Below are 24,798 nucleotides of genomic sequence, written 5' to 3'. Positions count from 1 at the left end.
ACTTTTTCGGTTTCACCGAAACTCATCCGGTGACCTCTCTCTGCGGTACGATTCCGCTGTCCGAAACTTTTCGGTATCAGAAACTTTTTCGGTGATTTTCTCTCAGACTCCCTGTCTAGTATTCAGCAGATAGATGACCCTTAAGCGTGTGACCCTATAGGTTCGGTGAAGTATAGACATGACCTGGAACCCCTTCCGATCAATGATCAACATCGGAGCCGTGGACACCCATATTGACCCCTATACCCACACGAATGAATATTCGAGTGAACCTCCAGTTGAGGTGAGCTATTCCTGTTGCTTCACGATATATCACAAACACCTGAGGTGAGATTTATTGCATCCCCGTGGGCCAACACTTTGTCCACTATGCAAGTTACCTCGTTACCGGTTTTGTTCTCTTTTCTCGTTTCGTGTTCCGGCATCCCCGTGATCAAATCACAAAGTGTCTGGCCAGACGATGATGGACACCGTAACACCGAGAGGGCCCGAGTATATCTCTCCATCGTCGGAGGAGCAAATCCCAATCTCGAGCTATCAAGTTACTTAACATACTTTCCCATGAACCCGTAAGCCGCCGTAATAGCCATCCAGTTACGGATGATGTTTAACAAACCCCAAAGTTCATGAAGAGCGCACAAAGAAACTCGATACTCTCATGGTCTAAGGAATTATGCAAACATTAACTATCTCTGTGTTATAAACCATTAACTTGTGACGAATGTATCTCATAGCATAACATCAATTCGGGTCGATTCAACACAAATGTCCTTCCTGACATTGTGCCCTCAAAGTTGCTTGGCATAGACATGCCCATGATTGGGAAAACATAATCATCATGCAACACTTGAGCTAGTCTTAGAGGCACGACTAGGAATACATTTTACCGTTTATTATTCCACACGTGCATATGGGTTCTCCCCAGAGCCTTTATGGATATACGGGCTCGGGAACCACAGCAGTTATAGCATGGAACATAAACATAATTATGAACAGGGAGATAATCAATAACATTTATTATTGCCTCTAGGGCATATCTCCTACAGACTCCCACTTGCACTAGAGACAATAATCTGGCTTATGCTAATGCACTTCACACCTGTGGCACACCGGTGTAAATATGCTTCGCTTGTGGTATAGCCTGATGTCCAACGGATCTGACGACTTCAGTTCCGTGTGTATCTTTGCATGTCCTCGCGTTTTCACGTTTTCACAAAATTCATATTTTGTGTGGACTTGGCTTTGTATGTATGTGAATCACAAGTCGAACCTGGATTCCTCAGACTGAGTTATGGAGCAACTACCTGCAGTAGTGTCCCATTGTCAAAAGCCATCTTGGAACTATACTAAGTTCATGAATGAACTATATGATTCAACATCTTCTTTGTCGCTTCTAAAGCGTCAACATACTTAGCCCTTGTTATGGAATTCGCCACAGTAACCAGTTTGAACAAATTCCAACTAACTGTGCCACCACATTGTGTGTTACACAAAACCCTTAATTTAAATCGAAAATCGCATGGAGAAAAGATGAAGACTGTGTCGATGTAACATTTTACAATGAACTCTTCATGATCTCTGCTTGCGAGAAAACCATGTCATCAGTACTTACTCTAGTACTCTGTGACATCTTTCACTGTTGTCCCATGATCAGTAATTTGATCACTTTCGTATCCATACTCGCAACACCTTGGGAGTATCGGACATATCTGGTTGTTTTACATACCATGGAATACATGATTAATCCAAACACAAAAGTGTGTGGAATCTGCATCATGTATTTTACTCATCAGTGTTTTGGGACACCGAGTCTTGCAAAAACTCTTTCCATGTGACTTTGGCAAGAATCACTCCTTGGCGTTTTAAATGCTAAAAGGTTTTAGCATCTTGTCAATATGTATTCATTGCTTAGCCCCATTAGGTAAATCTATCTCCATAGATCATCATGCCTAATATTGAGGCTATTTAGCCTAAGCACTTCATCGAAAAACTATTTTCAAATGAAGTCCTAATTCGTGTCAAGAAATTTATTTCCAATTACCAATGTGCCAAGCACATAAGGTTTTTAGAAATATTATTACGCTCCCACTTACTTTCTTGAATTACAAGCATCTTTGTTACCCATTGATGAAATCAAAACCCTTTTGACCATTTCATCAAAACACGAAGATTCCAACTCCATTTTGCTCTCTTCTGTCCATTGCTGGAACTCTGAAGTTTGCATACCTACTAGCATCCTTTGGATCGACAAATTACTTTGGACTGTATCATATACAAGTCCTAGCTTTCATTTCCATCAGATGGAAATCCTTTTATCATCCATGTTTCATATCTCATGATTGAAATATGTATTAATTGCTAGTTCAACCCGAACCGACTTTAAGCATCGCTACGATGAAAACAACCTCATCGTAGTCAACTCTTGAACTTGTTATTTCAACAAGTCGAGCTTTATGGATAAAACATTTTTATCCGTATCAGTTTTAAGTTCCATAAATATTCGTTAGACTCTAAGTCTTCCGAAAGGTGTATCAAGGTTTAAATCTTGAATCACTTATATGGAAACTAACTCGGGTTGTATTGGCATTTAGCCAATTCCGGAGTCAGGGCCCATCAACGCTTCCTTGTGTATCGTAGGTATAATGTTGGCTAACAACAATATCTCGTTTGCGCACCTGAGAGGTTTGCACGAGCCTTGCCTACGTGGTTCAGCTGCAAGTTCGACCGAAGTTCATACATTTTATTGTAGAGACTTCCGTATCAGTCGCAGTAGGAAACTCTGGAATTACTTCCAAGGTCTCATTCCTTTGATCTGATGACGTAAATACTGTTTATCTCGTCGAGTTGCACTATTCTCCCACTCACCTTTTTGAAAGAACCATTCTCTTTAAAAGCACACCGTTTCGTGGCAAAACTATTTGCCTCAGTATAGTGAGGGAGGAATACCCAACATTTTGGTATAACCTACAAAGTAGCACTTGTCTGATTTGGAATAGGTTTGTAACCTTTTACACAAGCCCCATATTCCAAATGTTAAGAAAAGATATAACATGGTTGGGCGTACCATACCATGGCTTCATTTCAACAGACCCGATGTAGCTCTTTTCAGTGTAAAAGCCGCAGTCTCTAAAGCATCACTTTAAAAGGGATAATGGCAAATTTATTTATGTCATCTATGACCTTACCATGTCATAAATGGTTTGATTACATCTCCACAGACTTTCCACTTGCAGTGGTGTTCCGAGAGGTGCAAGTTATGAAACCCCTTTCACAACTCATCAGACATTCGCTAAACATGTAACTCAAATATTCCTTTGTGCAATCAAATTGCAGAAACATAATTTTCTTGTTACAATAACTTCTACTTCATTTTTGAGAACCTTTCGAATGATTTTAAAAGATCCAGACTTACGTCTCATCAAGTAAATATCCATATACCTACTTGAGTCATTTCTGAAGATAAATAAATCCACCACTAACAACACTTATCGGACTACACACATCAAATGTATGATCACTAATAAGTTTGTTGTTCGTTCCTTATGGCCTGTGAACGGTATTTTAGTCACTTCACTTTTCGGAGGAAAGTTGCAAGTGTCAGATGATTCAAAATCAAAAAGACTTCAAAATCCATCATAATGGAATTTTCCATGCGGGTTTCTCCAATGTGACCAAATGTAGTGCCACACTTGTGTGGTATTCTTTTAGTCTTGCGACATTTAGCGTCAGTGTTATGGATGTATCATATTACCATCAATATTCATAACATACATGCCATCTTGGATGGAAGCATGGCCCTTCATGTTATTCATAATACTAAACAACAATTGTTGTTTTTATGAACAACTCTTTTGCAACAAACATTGTGCAATGGGCTAGAGTGTATGAAACTCTAAAATGAATTATGAAAGTAAACCCAGAGGTATTGTATTATTATCAATATTCATAACATACATCTCATTCATAATGAAAGTATGGCCCTTGTGTTATTCATAACATCGAACATAAAAAGTTCTCTTATGAACAACCTTCTTGCAAGATACCTTATGCAATGGGATAGAGTTTGTAAAACTCTAAATGAATTATGAAAATAAATACAGACGGCAATACACCGATGGAAGGTATAGTAACATTTACTATGTTCCCTGTGTATACCTTAACCTCATTTCTAGCTAGTCTTTCAGGCCATAGTAGTTCTTACATCGAGTTGCAACAGAATGCAATCGAGCGGGCAATTTTGTGATGAACTCACAATACCCAAGAATTAGTGATTAACATGTTTAACCATAATTCGCAAGAACTATATCTTTGACCAGCCTTCTATACATCAAAAACGTGTATGACATTCATACATGAGCTGGATATTCCAGTCTTCTTTCCTTTTGCCTTTATACTTCTAACAGTTTAACTTTTAGTATTTCTCCTACTCTCAGAAGAAGCACCCAACTTAAGAGTGGCATTAGCCCCGGACTTCCTAGGCGTGTAAGTCATACTAACACCCTTTGGACACTTCCTTTCTCTTTAAGTTGTTGTTTTATTCACCTTTCATTATATGACAGGCGTTCTTCTGAATCCCTTTCCCAACAGTCAAATGCATAGTAAACACTTTTACTAATACTTGCAAACAAACATTGCTTTGTTTGTATCTGAAAATAATTTTCAGTTCCATGAATATCATATAACTATCCCAACTTTCGAAGTTTGGGTTTCATGGAAGCAAACATATTCCACTTGACCGTAACAGAATTCTAGCTTTTGGATCGAAGGACGAGAGTCACATGATCCATAGCATTAGCGGGAGGATACGGAAAGCATGCGATAGGACAAAGTCCTTCTCGGCACTTTTGAGGACAATCCTCATATTACGTTACCAATCGTAAAGTTTTAACCAGATATTTAACAGCTATTCAATTTTAATAGGGAAGGTGGAATCGCGAGCCATTATTCTACAACTATTTTGCAAGAAACACTTAGACAGTGTTCATAATTAATTGCACTGAGAATTAAACATGTTAATTCAACAGTAAGCTCCCACTCAAATCAATATCTCTCATAATTGATTTAGAGTGATTCAAGATCCATATTTCTATTCGATGCCATTGACGGGTTCATCACTGATGACACGAATTTCAATCGGTAGGCCAACTTGCCGATCACATCTCTATGTGATTCTTGTTCATCTTTCGATGGGCGTGTTCCGAGCTCAGGACTCTCCTTCCTGAACGTCAAAGACAACCAAGTGATCTTGCTGCAAGGTCTGACCTCACCCGCCTCATTCCTCTCGATTCGTTCGTGCTCATGTGTACATGGCGCACCCCAAAAAGATACGAATTTCAGACGGTGCTACACTTGGGTGAACACTAACTACTTTGATATTTTAAGTGAGAGATCACCCTAATAAAAAGCGACTACCGCGCAATCAAGAAGGGTGCATCATAAGGGATAAACATCTCAGGCAATTCATAATAGCATGATATGGTATATCCCTTTCTGACGGAGAAGTCTTTCATTTCTTCGTCTTCGGCATTCGCGTCGGTGTTCACCTTCGCGAAGATTGCCACCACCTTGTCGATGCACCAGATAATATTGCTATCTCTATAGCTAATAAAATAAGTGCATTACTTAAGGTTGACACGCAGGTCATTAAAGTGACAATCATATGGCTCCAGCCATCATGCCGAATCATGACACGCAGGTCATGTTAATTACATCATATAGTCATCTCATACATAATCAAATTGAATATGAGCATTGCTATACCACATCACACGCACATCCTAAAAAATCAAGTTAGACGCCTCTAATCGGTTTATGTAAAATTTTATTTTACGTGGCTTCTAAGGTTTTGACTTAAACCGCAGCTACCAACGTTTTATCATCAAGTATGATTATTCAAGTTGCTAGATTAACATCTCGGGGCATATGAAACACGAGATAATTAAATCTCGAGCCCCATACTAAACTTCGTCATACGCATGACCCCCCGTGCAGATCATATCTGCAATGCCCTTTCATCTGCGAATTTCATCTTTCTTTTGACTACGGCAGAACCCAAAGAACTGATAGCACTTCCATGATCAATCAGGATCACGGATTGCCAGAACTTTGTCAAATTCCACCATGCTGTCTCGAGATTGAGCAAACGCAAATTCTAGGGAAGCAACAAGAACGTCGGGTAACAGATTTCATCTGTCACCCGCATAAATAATTTTCAGCAATAGATCTCATCTACTACCTAATTATATTATGCAATACCCATACATCTCCATGCATTCTAGATCGAAACCTGCATCTACGCATAGCACGGCTCTTGATGCCACTGTAGGGGAACGCAGCAGAAAACAAAAATTTCCTGACCTACGCACCAGCCCAGGACCACTATGGAGACTGCATACAAGGTTTGATCTTTTTCGTTACCGACTCGTAGCGCAGCAGGAAGTAGAGTCGATGACGATCGGCGGTGCAGATCCCCGCAACTAGGATTTACAACCTCCCAACCGCGAGGATGTATACCCTCATCTGCTCCTCAGACAGCCCTCCGGGAGGCGGTCGAACAGCCCCCTGGACGGTGTCGCGGACAGCCCTTCGGGAGGACCTTCGAAACTCGAACGGTCACTCGGACAGCCCTTCGGGAGGACCTTCGAAACTCGGACGGTCACACGGACAGCCCTTCGGGAGGCACTCACGAACTAAGACCGAAACTACGATCTCTCTACAGAGTTGCACACATACGGTGTCATTTATCCGGCAGGGCTTCGCCGTCCAGAACTAGTTCCCACCGGAACCCAGACAGCCTTTCGGCTCTACGAAACTATTTCGCCGGGAGGGAGAGAGAAGCCAGATCATGCATGGCACTTGTATGTGAGAAGGGATGATCCTTTAGGCAGCCCCCTCCACCCCTATTTATAGGCCAAGCCCAAGGGTGGCTTCTCCAAGAAGCCAAGGGGGGAAATACCAAAAAGGCCCTCAAGGTGGCTTCTCCAAGAAGCCAAGCAAAAAGCACTTTCACTATTCATGACGACATTTTTCAGCGTCCGTTCGAACTGAAAATATTTATGTGGGCTCAGAACATTTCCAGTACCCACTAAAAATAATTTTAAACGCGTTCCGAAACAGTTTCGGTTTAGTGATTTTCATCTGCGAAAAGCAAACAAGAATGCGTTTTCACTATTCATGAAGACAATTTTTCGCGTCCACTAAATCCGAAAATATTTCTGTGGGTCTTAGAATAATTCCAGTACCCACTAAAATGATTTTGGATTCGTTCTGAAACAATTTCAGATTAGTGAATTTCATCTGCGAAAAACAGCCAAAGCTGTACCGGCAGCTCCGAAACATTTTCGGTTTTTATTTCTGAAAATTCCAAAAAGTTTCCAAAATGATTCTGGCACCCTCCAAGAATTATCAGGCATGTGCCGAAACCATTTTGACTTAATGGCATACCCCGAAACAACTTTTTCGGTTCCACCGAAACTCATCCGGTGACCTCTCTCTGCGGTACGATTCCGCTGTCCGAAACTTTTTCGGTGATTTTCTCTCAGACTCCCTGTCTAGTATTCAGCAGATAGATGACCCTTAAGCGTGTGACCCTATAGGTTCGGTGAAGTATAGACATGACCTGGAACCCCTTCCGATCAATGATCAACATTGGAGCCGTGGACACCCATATTGACCCCTATACCCACACGAATGAATATTCGAGTGAACCTCCAGTTGAGGTGAGCTATTCCTGTTGCTTCACGATATATCACAAACACCTGAGGTGAGATTTATTGCATCCCCGTGGGCTAACACTTTGTCCACTATGCAAGTTACCTCGTTACCGGTTTTGTTCTCTTTTCTCGTTTCGTGTTCCGGCATCCCCGTGATCAAATCACAAAGTGTCTGGCGAGACGATGATGGACACCGTAACACCGAGAGGGCCCGAGTATATCTCTCCATCGTCGGAGGAGCAAATCCCAATCTCGAGCTATCAAGTTACTTAACATACTTTCCCATGAACCCGTAAGCCGCCGTAATAGCCATCCAGTTACGGATGACGTTTAACAAACCCCAAAGTTCATGAAGCAAGCATGAAGAAACTCGATACTCTCATGGTCTAAGGAATTATGCAAACATTAACTATCTCTGTGTTATAAACCATTAACTTGTGACGAATGTATCTCATAGCATAACATCAATTCGGGTCAATTCAACACAAATGTCCTTCCTGACATTGTGCCCTCAAAGTTGCTTGGCATAGACATGCCCATGATTGGGAAAACATAATCATCATGCAACACTTGAGCTAGTCTTAGAGGCACGACTAGGAATACATTTTACCGTTTATTATTCCACACGTGCATATGGGTTCTCCCCAGAGCCTGTATGGATATACGGGCTCGGGAACCACAGCAGTTATAGCATGGAACATAAACACAATTATGAACAGGGAGATAATCAATAACATTTATTATTGCCTCTAGGGCATATCTCCTACACAGATCTTGGCCGGGGACGTGCCACCGGCCGGCTGAAAGTGCGTTATATCGACTAGAAGGGGGTGAATAGGTGATTTTTATAAATTCTTCACTGAGGAATTTGCGGGTGAGGAAATTCCTTAGCGAAGAACTACTTGCAGCGGAATAAGTACTCAAAAGTAAACATAGCAGAACACAAGCATGGTCATCATGATGAAATAAAGACAAGCACAGAGTATAGAAAGCATAAACACAGGATGAAGACAAACAAACTGAAGAAATTGAACTGATGAAATTGAGAAAGTCTTCAGTCAAAGTCTTCAAACAGATATGAACAAGCACACAACAACTGTAATGAGGAAATGAAAGAGTTGAGGAAATAGAACCAGTAAGCTTGGTGAAGACAATGATTTGGTAGACCAGTTCCGACTGCTGTCTCAGTTGTACATCTGGTTGGAGCGGCTAGGTATTTAAACCTGAGGACACATAGTCCCGGACACACAGTCCTCAGCGTATTCTCCTTGAGCTAAGGTCACACAGACCTCGCCCAATCACTCGTGGTAAGTCTTCAGGTGACTTCCGAACCTTCACAAACTCGGTCACTTGGCGATCCACAATTCCTCTTGGATGCTCTAGACCATGACGCCTAACCGTCTGGAAGAAGCACAGTCTTCAAAGGTAACAAGCGTCGGATCCACGCAGGATCAATCTCTTCAGTGATGCTCAATCACTTTGGGTTTGTAGGTGTTTGGGTTTGGGTTCTCCTCACTCGATGATTTTCGTTCAAAGTCCTCGGAGGATGGGATGCTCTCAAATGACAAGTGTCAGTTTCTCTCGAAGCAGCCAACCAGCTAGTGGTTGTAGGGGGCGGCTATTTATAGCCTAGGGAGCAGCCCGACATGATAAGACATAAATGCCCTTCAATGATATGACCGTTAGGTGGGTAGATATTTTGGGACAGCTGGCGCATAGCACAACAATGGTCGGAAATTTAGGTTCAAATTCCTCAGGGCTATCATGTTTCTCACTATGTAGGCAATCCGCACTGGCAAATTCCTAACTCCTCAGTCAGAACAAATTCCTCAGAGACCAGAAGAACTTCGTCTCTTTCACTGAAGAATATGACTGAACTGTATGAGATTTCCAATGGCTTCACTCGAAGGGATTGGTAGGTGTAGGATTTTGAGTTGAGCATCACATGGAAATTTTTCCTTAGTATTTCCTCGACCCCCTTTAACAGTACGGTGTTTCCTATGACTCAAGAAAGAGAAAATGAAACTACGAAAACAAAAGTCTTCACGCTTCATGTTCTTTGAATGAATACCAAGTCTTCAAGGTCACACCAATTTCTTCACTTTCAAAGTCTTCAGAAAGTCTTCAGAAGTCCAAAGTCTTCAGTCGAAGAACTTCATTTTTAGGGGTCGACTTTCTCTGTAAATATCAAACTCCTCATAGACTTATAGACCTGTGTACACTCATAAACACATTATTCCCTTAACCTATAAGTCTTCAATACACCAAAATCACTAAGGGGCACTAGATGCACTTACACCGGCCAGCACCACCGGACTGCCCCGCCGCCAAGAGGCGGCACCACCACGGCGAGCGCCACCGGCCTCCACGCCAGGACGTCGGACCGCCACCGGCCGTGGCGCACCGCCGCCGGCCATCACTGCCCGAGCAGGGGAGGGCCGCGCGCGGGTGCCCTCTCGATGCTTAAGAGGAGGGTGATAATTAAACATCAATTAGTTAACACTATTCGACGAGATGATTGGAAGTTCCGGCAATCCCACGTTTAATGTGGCTTTGAATAAATATAGCAAATCGAGCAATAATTCCGAATCCAATTACCAGAGGGTCGCCGATTGCATTGGCGCGAGGAGAAGAGGAGAGAGCCCAAGAATCGCAGCGGCGACATCGTCTTTCTACACAATCAGATATCTTTTTCGAACACAGTACAGACGCATACGCTGCACATACACTCATTCCTATGAACGCATGCACGCACACCCTATGTCTATGACCACCTCCGAGAGACTGAGACGACACATCATCTTGAACGCACATCGCCGGAAGATCTGAAATAAATCCAGCAGCGGGTCCACTGTCCTCCTGACCATTCAACCACAGATCGGTTCACACACAATCAGATATCTATCTAGGGCTTGTTCATTCGTTCATCTGTGTGTTTCATCAGCGATTCTATGCACTTTCTTTCACCAAGTATAGACACGGGGCCAACAGTTAAGAAACACCCTCTCCATGGCAAACGCAATATATGTGCTTGCCCACAACACACACACAAAGTTCCTTTGTAGCTCAGGCTACATGGAACCTCTTATCCTCAACCCTCCAGCCTTGCTTTGAGATCCGTACTCTCCAACTAACTTACAACAAGAAGATTTCTCTTTTTTGTTTCTCTAAAATGAAACAACATATGAACTTCAAACTTTGCAGATCGAACAAATATTAGAACATCAATGTGTGAAAAAACTTTCAGATTTTTTGGTCCGATATAAATATAGAAAATGAGATTTTGTTTGACTAAAAATATTATTTTAAGTATTTAAAATGCATGAAAAAATTTGAAAGTTTTTTCCCAGATTGTAGTTAGAATGTATTGTTGTTTTGCAAAATTTGAAGTTTATATGTTGTGTCATTTGAGAGCAACAAAAAAGACAAATGCGTCTGCACAGATCGCGATGCATAAATGGATGGCAAAGATAAGGGGTAACTTGTACGTAGGCACAAATTGGGCCAACAGGTCTCTTCTAAAAAAAAGTAACTTGTACGTAGGCACAAATTACACGCACACAGATCTGGAGTGTTTCATGGTGATTTCTATGGGTTTTTTTGTTTGCGGGGATGGCGATTTCTACGTTGATGCCGATTAAATGCATTGCCGGTTGCATTGGTCACATTAGCGTGTACGCTATCACATGTACTCCCTCCATTCCTTTATACAAGGCCACAAACTCATACTACAGGTACCAAGATAAAATTTAATGACTACTTTGCAAGTCAACTTTTCTTTTCGTTAACTGGAATCATTAATACGCCACAAGTATGCAACGAATGAATGGAAAGGAAGTAGCTAAGTGTCATTATGACTACATGCATGTAAGTATTAAAAAGTTGTTAGTACGAAAAAACATCATTAATTTTCGACTCGGTTACTGTTGGTGGCCTTGTATTGATGTGAAATGTATTTTTGATAATGGCCTTGTATAAAGGAATGGAGGGAGTACACAAATCTAGAGTGCTTTATCAGTCATTGCTTGTACACTAATCCTGATTTACTACCTGCCAAATGTATTGCCTACGTACTGTTGTACTAACATGTCCACTATCATTATGCACAGATCTAGAGTTCTCCATCGGTTTTGGTTTGTACAATAATGCCGATTAGATACATGTCACTGGCATTGCTTATTAATTTGCACGCTAACACCACGTGAACCCATACACACAGATCTAAAGTGCTCCACATACGGTGGTGTGTACGTTAATGCTGATCAAATACATGCCAGCTATTTTAATTTTTTGCTTGTGCGCTAGCACTACATACACGTGTACACAGACCTAGAGTGTTCCACGGGCAGTGGTTTGTACGCTAATGCTAATCCAATATACCTGCCGAGTAGACATACAGAACTATAAATTAATACTGCTCGAGGTAAGCCCACACCACTACAGACTACTTCGAGAGATATAGATCGACGAATTAACCTTAAGAGACTAGCTAGCCATGTCCTCCACAAAGAGATGCATTGCTACTATCATGATCATGGTGCTAGTGTTTTCTCTTCAAGCCGCAGTTGACGGCCGCCGCCTCTTCTCCAACTCCAGGATCAGGATTTTTCCTTCTTGTCCAGTCGGCCAATTAATGAAATGTCGGACGACTTTTCCACCAACTGGTTGTCGGTGTGTGCCGGTAAGTAATCTTCGACCTGTGGACACCCACATCCTACCCCAACACACCGTTGTCAACGGCGTCATCTGGCTTCCAAGCTATGTCGAAGATCATCAAGTGATAGCAGGCGTGAGTCAGGAGGACAACAAGCTGAGCTACCGGCCGGTGTGAGCAAGACTGTCCACCAGAGATAATTCAGTGAAGCGAGGTTGAATGTTGTTGCATGTGATGAGTAGCTAGCTCGTGCGTATACTCGCATATATAGCAATAAAGGGCCATGCAACATACTACCTCCATAAACAAGGAAAGTGTGCATCTGATCTTAGTTCACGTGCATATCATGCCTGTTGTTCGAGTCGACCTGGGTAATGATGCTACCGTAGCAATGAATAAGGGCATCTCCAAAGCGGACCCTTAAACCTCCCTTATACTTTCGGACCATAGCGTCCGGAGCACTTTTGTCATCCAACGGAGACACTTATATGTCCGCTTAGCAGTTTGGATGTACAGGTTCCGGTATCCTAGCAACCGGACATCTAGTTGACCAACCGAAAGTAACCACGTGATCCTCCTATCTTTTCTCTCTCTTCACATCCATGGTCCCCCTCTCCTCTCTCCTCACAACCGGATTAATTTGGGAATAGTGTTGGATGATTAGCTCATGCATCATGCCCGCGTACCACGTCCAGACAAACAGAAGAACATTTGCGGTGTCCGTTTGCTGGTCAGTGTTGGAGATGCCCTAAGATAATGGCCACTACCATATACATAGGGCACTGCTTCGGCCTATCGACGCCGAAAATCTTCCATGTCTTATTCTACTACTAGAGGCTACCGTACGACTTTGAGTGCCATGCGATTCATGCAACCCTCTAGAAACAATTATAGAAGTTGCAGCTTCATGACGCGCTGGTTGCATTTTGCGGTAGCCACGGGGGTGTTGCAAATATGTAGCAAGAGGGGCCAAGATTTTGGGCTGCCCAACTTCTTTTTGCAGCACTGCATGTAGATACTCATCTGCTGAGCATTGTTTTTGAGCCCAAATGCCCTAAACAGTAGCTTTTCGGGCACCATGTCTGTTTTACATCATCTGTTGGAGATTTGACTCAAAAAAAAAATCTGTTGGAGATGCTCTTAATGAGCTGATCGTTCTTTCTTCAATTCCAGCACCATCCATTTCTTTCTTCTAGTATAAAATGTGTTCCGGACCTAGTTTTACATGATGCAACCAAGCATTATTCCTGTTGCAGGTTTGGGTGCCTCTTATCCATTTCTTAGTCACTATTTCGTGCTCGGCAGTAGGTACTCAGCTATAGCTGAAGCACAGTTCAAAACTAGATTAGTGTTTTCTCATTCATTTCATTTTAGGAACACCTATTCGCTCTCTGTTATCTGTATTTGCAGTGTAGACCCATGATATTTCCACTAGAAATATCTGTTCTATATGCCTGATATTCAAAGTTTTGGGAACTCATTAGTGAAAACTTCTTTTTTTCAAACAAATACATAAAAAGTAAAATTATAAAGAGTGGAACTTCGTTTATAAACATAAGATTATAAAAATTGGCACTTGGCGTATACAAAAATGTAAGATTAAATGTTTGAAGGATTCCTGGTGAATGTTTTTTGTTGAAATTTTTTCTTATGTTTCAACATTTAATCTTACAACGACAATGTTAGGTTAAATGTTTAAATGCGATATTACAAATCGTGATCAAAATTTTAATAATCTTCATCATATTTTGTTGGATAAGATTTTTTATTTTACGGGTGAATACTATAAGCATGATAACAATTACTCATTGTGTGCTTCGCATGTCTGTTCTTGCAAAATGCTTCAAAGTTGAGAGGTGTCTTGCACGTACACGGTTACTAGTATCCCAACAAAGCACCTCTCATCGAATCTTAATTGGATGTGACAGGCCACAAGGCCTGGATTTGGTAAGAAGGGTATTTTTTATAACCTTCGAGAACATTTTTCCAAAAAACCGTGAACATGTTTTTAAATTTGTGAAAGCTTTTTACAACTTTTGTGAATATATTTTAATTATGTTGACATTCTTTTATAACCCATACATTCTTTAAAAACATGAACACTTTTTAACAATTCTGAACACTTTCCGGGACACATAAAAATAATAGGAAAAAGAGAAAAAGGGTAAAACTTGGACGAAGAAAAATAACCAAAAGTAGAAACCCAAACCGGAAGTTTGATGAAATTCCTAAAACTGAGAAAACCAGAAAATGCTAGGCTGCTAAATGAACCAGCCCAAATTTCAACCCCCAGTGCCATTTGGCGTGCGTCAGATAGGAAATGACCCTATTCTGGGAAGATCGATGGTTGGAAGGTTTCCGACTGCAAGAGCTTGCACCGAACCTCCATGCTAAGGTGAGGTAACAAACAAGGAGGACTCGAACGGTAGCACATACATTACCGGGGAGAGTTTGGGCGAGAGATGTAGGCCCGGAGCTGACCAAAACAATGCTAAATGAGTTCCTTGCCTTGCGGATGCAAGTCACGGACATTCAGCTTGACTGAGATGCCACAGACTCAATCTCCCGGTCTTGGGAAACTAATGGTGACTTCTCTACCAAGACAACATACTTGGCGAAGTTTTGGAGAAGACAAGTGTTGCCCAGGGCTGCCTTCACTTGGAAATCAAGGGCCCCTTGCAGTGCCATTTTTTTTGCATGGCTTGCACTTCAAACAGATGTTGGACTTCCGACCGTCTGGCATCCCATGGCTTGGATCACCAGGAGAGTTGCCCTTTCTATGCACGGGAGGAGAAAACAATCGAACACATCCTGCTTCAATGTGTCATCGCAAGGGAGGCGTGGACCATCATATGGTGTATTTGTAATCACCAAACGTGGAGGGGTTCTTCTCCCATCCTCTTCTTTAACATATAGCACGCACGTTCATGCATATTCGAGAAAAAAATAGGACATGACCCCTGGGGTACATACACTCTACAGTTGATTTGTTTCCCTAAAAAAAACTACTGTGTATATGCTTGGGTGTTACCCCGTCAAAGAAAAATGATACCCACATCCATATACTGGCCCAGCTCCAAAGAAAACAAGCTTAGAAGGTAAAAGCTTCATTTTCTCAAAAAAAATAAGAAAGGGATGTGCTAGGCTTCCGCCTGCTGATCTTTTTAAAAGATCAGGCAGGTAGCGAGCCATCAGATCTGGTGCATCAAGCAGCCAAGCGACACCTCCAGCATTGCAACAGAAGTCATGTTGTAGTTTCTTTTTACAATAACGGTCTTGTTGGATTTTTTTTTTGCAACATAGGTTTTGTTGCAGGATCTTTTTTGCAACCTCTTGCAACAGAGGTAATGTTGCAGATTTTTTTTTTCTCAGACAAGGAGGCAGTCCATGGGGCGGTAGCGTCTCCCGGCTGCAGGCGATGCAGAGACTTGAGAGGCGCGAGGCGGCGAACTGATCCACGTGCCAGCAACACGGGAGGAATGGTGAGGTGGCGGAGAAGGGACGGGGGCGAGGAGATCCGGGCGGTGGTGGCCATGCACGAGGATGGCAACTAAGCACTTGTAATATGAACACTAAGCATTTTTTAGCATGGCAACTAAGCACATGTAATCCGGCAAGTAAGTACTACGTTTTTAGCATGACAACTAAGCACGTGTAATCTAGGTGGTAAGTATTCTTTAGCACTCCAACTAATCACTTCCTCTCCCACTTCTTATCCATGGCTGCTGTTCGAAGATTTGATGTCTAAAGTTGATGTGTTATGGAAGACACACATTAGCAAAGATGAAGGGAACAGAGTGGGGACGATGAAAACGAAAGGGGGCGAGTGGGAGCGAATATGGAGTTTTTTTAGGACAAACTGGTATAATGAGGGCCCATGCAGCCTGCTCGTTCTGAACGCAGTGAACGGCTCGGACGTATACGGTTTTGATGGTTTATTATTCTTGGACCTTCGTGCGCTGCACGGGAAAGCAGCCGCTGTGTAGTTCACAGTCCAAGAAAAATAAGGAAAGAAAAGAAAGAAGAGAAGAGAGAATTCCAGGACGAAAAGATATGCATGCATGCATGACTTGTGTTGCAGGGCTGGGCTCTTTCATGCTGCGCCCAGAAAGGAGCAAGAAATAAATGGCACGGGCAAGCCCTTTCATGCTGCACCCAGAAAGAGCCAAGAATAAGTGACACGGCTTGCCAAGGTGGTGGCACAGATATATCTTCTCCCGTAACGTTGGACGCAGACACAACTTCATCAGCACTACCAAAGACAACTCCGGCGGTCTTTCCCTTGTCCGGGGAAGCTTTCCAGGATGTTAACACTGCAGATGAAAGACGCGCCCTTGATCCGTGATCCTCTTTCCCGCGCAGGATGTGGACATGCTTCCCGCGGCGTCAGTGGAGGTACACCGCCAATCTTGGTAATGCTTCTCCTCCTTTTCAGTTCTTTTATGTTTTGCGGGAAGGTAATCCTTCTGCTCCACGCAATGACGTCGCGTGCTATTTTTGTTTTTCCTTGATTTTTTTAATTTTCCTACGTGTTGCAATGTTGATTAATTTGGAATGAAAACCAGTTTACCAAAACAAAACACGCACAAAAATGAACCAGAGCTCGCTTGGGGGATAGGGTTTAGAATAAGATGATATTTGTTTTTGTATTTTAATGCACATGATATATTTTTTGTGTCTTCCACACATGAATTGTTTTCAGATTTTTGGGGAAACTCTGGAATAAGAGATCGCCCTCCAGGCATTAATCCGACTTTATAGCATGGTTGCACACCTTTAAAGTTCCCAAACTGTTTTTTTTTTACTGCAAATTTAAGGGGTGCTCTGAATTGCATTACCCATAAAAACTCATCAATCAATATGATAAATTGTCGTGTATGTATGTATGTATGTATCAATGCATAAAAAGGACAAGAGGTATTAATCTGTGGACATTGATAGGTTATCAGTGAACAATATGACTCGATTCATCAGTGGATATTGATAGTTGGATGTGCTTAACTAATACAGAGCTGCTTGTATTAATCTGTCAAATGGAACGCAGGATCAAAAGACCAACTCCTGGAAGAAATTAGTGAACGTTTCTGTGACAGGTGCAACCGGGATGATATCAAATCATCTGCTATTCAAAGTAAGCAGCGCCGAGTATATTCAAATTTTATCTATGTAGAGGTGTTGGCACTGTCAACAATTCTCCTGCTTTTATTGAAAATACATAGAAAAGAAAGTCTTAGTAGCAGTCATAATATTCTCATTTACCAGATGCAAGGGCAGTATATTGATAGTGGCAAGTACTGCCATTCTGTTGTTGCCACTAATGATTACAGTCACGTGTTTCTGTTTTCGCCAATACGACAACCGAAGCTACCTGCTATATATGCACATAACTGATTATTACTTTCATTTCTGCTGATCTATCATCTTTGTGTTTAATTACAATGCGAGTGGCCATATTCTTGTATTGAAATTTTGCGTCTAGCACATCTGAAACATATGGTAGTACTGATCATTTATTGGACTAAATTTTTGTAGCTTGCCTCTGGTGAGGTTTTTGGACAGGACCAACCAATAGCACTGAAGTTATTGGGCTCGGAAAGTTCAGTACATGCACTAGAAGGTAGCTTCACTCACTTATTGTCCTTCACATTTGAGAAGCAACACCAATCCATCTTAATTTTCTACATAATACACATTTTGAACTACATTCCAAATTCCATATGTACTCCCAGGTATAAATGAGTAACTGAGAGAGAGCAATATCTCCCTTCTTCCTGATGCTTTCTTATCATTACAACTGTAGGTGTAGTTATGGAACTGCAGGATTCATTGTATCCATTGCTAAGGGAAGTCAGCATAGGCATAGATCCTTATGTGATCTTCGAAGATGCAGATTGGGCCCTTCTAATTGGGGCCAAACCCAGAGGACCTGGAATGGAGCGAGCTGGCATAGTAGATATCAATGGTCAAATCTTTGCTGAACAGGTTTCCTTTTGCATTGTTTTCCTCATTATCTGGAAGTATACTGTTGTGAAATCGTAAGAACTCTTTCTGTGTAAGAGGCAGATTATTTTTCTTTGCGGGGAAGTATATCTCAAACTTTGACATTGAACTATGTGATTCCTTAGATACAAAATGTGCACCGTCCTCTTGCATATTCAAGGGGACAAACAATGGGATTTCTCAGCATGAAACCTGCTAAAAAAACTTGAACAGAAATATGATTTTAACCGATATGTGAGTAAACAAATGCTCACCGAATAGTTGTGCTGTTATTCGCTGAAATCTTGAATTGTCTCAGGGGAAAGCACTTAACGCTGTGGCATCCCGGAATGTGAAAGTCATAGTTGTTGGGAACCCCTGTAACACTAAGTATGGACAGCTTTTCTGGTTGCTAAGTGTGTTATTGACTTATCCTGTTATCATGTCTAACATGGGGTATATGCTTCTTGCAGTGCTTTGATATGCTTGAAAAATGCTCCTAACTTACCAGCAAAAAACTTTCATGCATTGACAAGGTTGGATGAAAATAGAGCCAAGTTTCAGGTACTTGATGTTAAATCTTCCCTCTATCCATAATGTAGTGCACATAGATTTTTCTTGAAAGTGTAAACTTTGACCAAATTTATAGAGAAAACTATTTATATCAATCGTACCAAATATAAAAAATATTGAACTACATCTTATGATGGATCTAATGATATATATTTGACATTCTACTCCCTCTGTTTCTAAATATAAGACCTTTTAGAGATTTCAATATGGGATACATACGGATGTATATAGACGTAGTTTAGAGTGTAGATTCACTCATTTTGATCCGTATGTAGTCCGCATTAGAATATCTAAAAAGCCTTATATTTAGGAACGGAGGGAGTAGATGTAAATGTTTCGTTCACAAATTTGGTCAAAGTTTGTGAGGATTGACTTTTTAAAAAATCTATATGGAGTACATTATGGAATGGAGGGGGTAATTATTTATGATGTGTTTACGTTATTTTATTTCAAAAAATGACAAGACTAATCTGTCATTCACAATGTTTTTGCAGCTAGCATTACAAGCTGGTGTGTTCTATGACAAAGTATCAAATATGACTATTTGGGGAAACCATTCAACAACTCAGGTGAAGATATGATTGCAAACAACAAGGCTACTCTTTTGATTACTGATTTGATTATTTCCACCTGAGTAGGTTCCTGATTTCTTGAATGCCAAAATTAGTGGGAGGCCAGTAAAAGAAGTTATCAAAGATACAAAGTGGCTAGAAGAGGATTTCACTATAACTGTTCAAAAGGTACATATTGCTCCACATTTATCATCAGTTTCTTTATCATTTGGGACAACCAAGAGAATATTGTGCATTCATTCATATGGCTATGCAGCGTGGAGGTGTGCTCATTGAAAAGTGGGGCAGATCTTCAGCTGCATCAACCGCTGTTTCCATCGTCGATGCCATGAGGTCCCTTGTAACTCCTTCCTCGGAAGGGGACTGGTTCTCTACAGCGGCAAGTTTTCTACTTTAGGACTGTTCATTGTTTATTTGTTTTAGTGTACCACTAAAGCAAAGGTCATGCCAAACCATAGGTTTATACGACCGGAAATCCTTATGGCATAGCAGAAGACCTCGTATTTAGCATGCCTTGTAGGTCAAAGGTAAGATTTCATATTGTAATTCCTAGTACTTTTCTTCTTGATATTATACAACATCACAATTTGCACTATGACATTATTCATACAGGGTGATGGCGACTATGAACTAGTTCAACATGTGGCAATGGATGATTTTCTCTGGGACCGGATCAAAAAGGTACTATTGAGTTGTAGGAGTAATCATTGATGATAGGAGCATAGATAGAGCACACGGACTATAATGATTCGAGTGACCGATCTTATTATAATTCCTTTAGAGTGAAGCAGAACTGATCGCCGAGAAAAGATGTGTTGCCCATCTTATAGGGGAGGTAAGTAATCTTGAAAAGTACTTAGTCTCTTCATGCAATAAAGGGAAAATGATGGGGAAATATTCTACAGAAATTACTAATGCCAAATCTGTTCTTGCAATGTAGGGTAATGCATTATCTGATCTTCCTGGGGATACAATGCTACCGGGGGAGATGTAGTTCTACTGCTATCGATCATACTTGCAATCTGCAAATGGCTACTGGTCTATATATGTTATTCTGTTATTAGAAGGGTCACAAGGTTCCCAACGGGAAGAACGATAGTTGCAAGAAATGACTGCTTCCAGGCTGCTGCATCTATATTCTTCTATAATAAGCACACATAATTTTTTTGTACACTAGTATTTCCGGGACAGAATGAATGTACTAGCATGAAGATTGAGAAATAAAAAGTTTTCTTTCTATCATTTCTGCTAGTGTTTGTTTGCATGTTATTCATATTAGACACCTGGCTTTTAGTCTCGGGCGCTACAAAACATATTTGTACGCGGGCTTGAAATAAGTAATATAATTCGGATATGACACTGCAGTCTGTCATGAGAACCCAAATAAATTCAGTAAAATACTCAGCCATTAACACATTTAGTTATATCACTAGCCCAAGTAATATACCATCAATATCTCAAGCAGTCGAGTCATTGCCCAACTTCTGGTATCTTTGATGAGTGCACACCGTATAAAGTTCATGAGATAGAAATTGCATGGATTCCGTCTTGTACCACACATGGTCAATTGTAATTAATACTCCGTAGACAATTGAAGACCAATTCTAACTATAAGGAACTAAAAAAATCATCTTAAGTGCACGATTCGCAACAAAAATATAATATTTTGACTGAAATATTGAGAAACTAATCATTTAATATAAAAAAGTAGTGCTCCCCCCGTTCCGTAATTCTTGTCGTGGTTTTAGTTCAAGTTCAAATTTGCTTTTTGATGCTGTGATAACCAAGGATGGAGATACAATTCCCGAATCGACATAGGCGAGTTTTCTTTCCACGTGTCATTTCTATTCTAATTCTAATGCCACAGATCAGTTTGTAATTTTTTAGTACAAATATCATATCAAAAAGATATTCTCTCTATTATAATATTATACTACCATGTGTTTCAGCTACCGAGCGATGACGAATCAAGTGAAATACTCAACAATAATGAAGTGGAGGAAAATAATTCCACGGAGAGCCCAGAATATACACCTATTCTTGAAGAAAACATAGCAAAAAAGAGGCCAAAGATTCTGAACATACACAGGTGACTTTCCTTTTCCAACTATATCTCGCAAAATCATTCTAATATATTATATCCTACATATGGGTAATTCTCTTAATATTGTTCTCGGAAATTAACCCACAACGAAACAAGTCAACAAATGGTGGCAGCTCAGGACGAGGAATTGTCACAAACACCCAGCACGGAAGGGCTTCAAACTATAGAGGACGATCTAACAATGCCCGTGCATATAATTAAAGAAACATATACGACGGCATAACAAGCCTAAGAAGGCACAAGACTATGTTGTTTCTCCACAAGGCACATAACAAAACCTTCAATGTCCTTGTACTGCTACATTTTGTGTGTTCATTATTATTAAATGTTATCATGGCCATCATGACAGATTATGCCCTGCACTGGCGATGATTGGTCCGTTATAGAAAATATCAGATCCGAACCAAGCAAAGAAAGAAATTTAGTGAGCATCGGCGACGCATTTCTGAAAAAAAAAGACATTTACTATCTCTTCTAACTCCCGGAGAATGGGTTGGCGACGAAGTAAGTATATTATTATTATTATTATTATTATTATTATTATTATTATTATTATTATTATTATTATTATTATTATTATTATTATTACTACTATTATCGCATTAGGACATGAAGATGCTATTTGATTATGAGTATGTGTCATCTAATATACTATGTACACTTTTAATTGTAGGTCATGAATACGTACATAAATTGCATGACTGCTACAGTGCATCTACAAGTAAGGTCAGGTGGAAGTGTGTTCTTAGAGAATGCATGCATCTCTAATATGATAAAGATCGGTAGCTATCTGCCCTCAGATGACACGGATGCTGCACCAGCATGGGTATTAAACCGAGCCAAAGCGTATTTGGAAAATGATATGGTTAGTCTTAGTTTTCTACATATTTCTGTGAATTACAGCGAGAATGACCGATTCGTCCACATACAAGTACAACTAAAATAACCATTTTCATTAATATTTTTGTTATTAAGCATAACAAAATTTCTTTATCATCCAGGTCATCTTGTGGTCTCTGGATGTTAAATTACATGAAGTACTTCACGGGACACAGTTTGTCCGACACTCCCGAACAGGTATTTTGCATCGTATCATGATACTAATTATTTCGTGTTGAATCATTATTTGAAAACTAAGTCTCATTACTACTTCACTTTAGGTTCACATGACAGATTTTAGAACAAAATTAGTTGTCATTTTAGTCGACTCGGAATTCAGTGATGACGATATAAGAAATCGAGACTTGGATGATGATGAAACCAACATGGATCCCACTGATTGTAAGATTGTCGAAAGATCTCCTAACAAACCCAAAACATCCAACTCATCGTCACAAGTTGAGCTTATCTCGCATTCGTTTATCCTTTCGCCATCTGTCAGTCCAACAAACGACAACTTAATAGATGAACTTTGCTTGTTCATCAGCATGGTTGATGATGTCCCGATGCTAGAGTAAGACACATTTTTGCAGTTCATTTTTGTTTCTAATAAACTATTACTCTTGTATAATGACAGAATTCCCATTTCATAGGAGCGAATGGGTGAAAAGCTCTCATCCTTACCCTATTTGTTTAAACATGAGACAATTAAAGAACATATTAAAAAATGATGAGTACATGGATGCTGATTGTTTTAACATGGCTATGACGATACTAGCGCGCCACTACGTCCAGCTTGCTAGAGACGTCCAGTACACTATATGGATCTACAATTTTGTGTAAGTTATTTTAATCACATTTTACATTTTGCCTCATTCTACTAATATTTTCTTACAATATTGTAGTCCATGTCCCACTATGCACGAGTCCCAAGTCATCGTGACGGTATGGACATTGCTATGTTGGCACAACTGATTGATAACTGGCCTGACAACAATGAGTATCATATCTCAGAATGTGATACGGTAAGATTTAAATTCAAATTCATTGTTTATTTGGTCTTAATAAATGGTAATGATTGATGTATTTCTAAATGCATGTATCATTGTAGATTTTATTGCCTTGTGATATTCTTGGGTTATTTTTATTGTTTGTCTTGGACCAACATAAAAAAGTTGTTTCTATTTTGAACCCGCTTTCAATACCCACTTTCGGAAAGCATATACTTGAAACTATGGCCAACAATCTAAACCTTGCACTCCAAGCTGCAAACCCTGCCTTCAAGGACGACATTTTGATATGGGGATGCAAAGTTCCTGCTGTTCCCACAAACTCATACGGGTACATCACAATCTTAATTGATTCATTCAGCTCGCATGTAACATTTCATAAATGCAGTCGCCTGTCTGGTTATTTGGTTTTCAATTTAATGCACTCATGGCACGATGGGACGCTACATTTTCCAATACCCAAGGTAAGTATTGACACCATGCTCATTTCTACACAAGTTACGCATGTTTTTATAATAATAATGGTGTATAATGCATGCGTAGGATGATTTTGAACTGAGGAAGCGATTTTTGGTTCATATTTTGAAGTATGAAGAGAATGAAGTTCTAAACAATATCCTAGTCTTAGAACGAAGCATCATAGATCGAATCAAAAGATGGACCTTCCGAAGAGGATCATCATCAAATAATGATTACTAGATAATGATCCTTAGTTGTTATTTTTAAGTATTTTTGTAATAAGTAACAATTATAATACATTTATGTGATCGTTAATTTTATGTGAAGACATGTGTATTGGTCGTGTGTTACATGCGCGAGTTTTTTTCATTTTGTTTTGGAAGATCACAACATTTCAACAATGCAAGTCTTTCACCGGTCAAACAAAGACTTATGATAATCTAAAATAAATTATTGCATTGAAATCATTGGGCGTGACCCGCATTTAAATGTTCTGGTAAAAACACAAGACAAATTTCATGTTTTTATTGTAGTTTATAAGGATACGTGTGTAGCACGTGCATGCTTACTTGTTATGACAAAGTATCAAATATGACTATTTGGGGAAACCATTCAACAACTCAGGTGAAGGTATGATTGCAAACAACAAGGCTACTCTTTTGAGTACTAATTTGATGGTTTCCACCTAAGTAGGTTCTTGATTTCTTGAATGCCACAATTAGTGGGAGGCCAGCAAAAGAAGTTATCAAAGATACAAAGTGGCTAGAAGAGGATTTCACTATAACTGTTCAAAAGGAACATATTGCTTCACATTTATCATCAGTTTCTTTATCATTTGGGACAACCAAGAGAATAT

General features: G+C 40.3%; 1 protein-coding gene across 1 annotated transcript; it reads left to right on the top strand.

The window, feature by feature from the left end:
* The first annotated feature begins 16,670 nt into the window (after positions 1-16,670).
* LOC123097218 (malate dehydrogenase [NADP], chloroplastic) lies at positions 16,671-20,732 on the top strand. The gene is made up of 13 exons (XM_044518931.1): positions 16,671-16,761; positions 17,411-17,511; positions 17,899-17,983; positions 18,167-18,348; positions 18,665-18,735; positions 18,819-18,909; positions 19,413-19,487; positions 19,557-19,658; positions 19,747-19,869; positions 19,949-20,017; positions 20,103-20,171; positions 20,272-20,325; positions 20,431-20,732. The coding sequence occupies exons 1-13, from the start codon at positions 16,671-16,673 to the stop codon at positions 20,482-20,484; spliced, it is 1,167 nt and encodes a 388-aa protein (XP_044374866.1). The 3' UTR covers positions 20,485-20,732.
* The last annotated feature ends 4,066 nt before the right edge of the window (positions 20,733-24,798 follow it).

Source organism: Triticum aestivum, chromosome 4D (genome assembly GCF_018294505.1).
Source record: "Triticum aestivum cultivar Chinese Spring chromosome 4D, IWGSC CS RefSeq v2.1, whole genome shotgun sequence".
NCBI lineage: Eukaryota > Viridiplantae > Streptophyta > Magnoliopsida > Poales > Poaceae > Triticum > Triticum aestivum.
This window is presented reverse-complemented; position numbering and strand designations above follow the sequence as displayed.

Coding starts and splice junctions, on each gene's coding strand:
- LOC123097218 (XM_044518931.1), top strand. CDS start 16,671: ATGTTAACACTGCAGATGAAAGACGCGCCCTTGATCCGTGATCCTCTT. Junction 20,172..20,271: donor TCTGGGACCGGATCAAAAAG/GTACTATTGAGT, acceptor TAATTCCTTTAG/AGTGAAGCAGAACTGATCGC. Junction 20,326..20,430: donor TTGCCCATCTTATAGGGGAG/GTAAGTAATCTT, acceptor CTTGCAATGTAG/GGTAATGCATTATCTGATCT.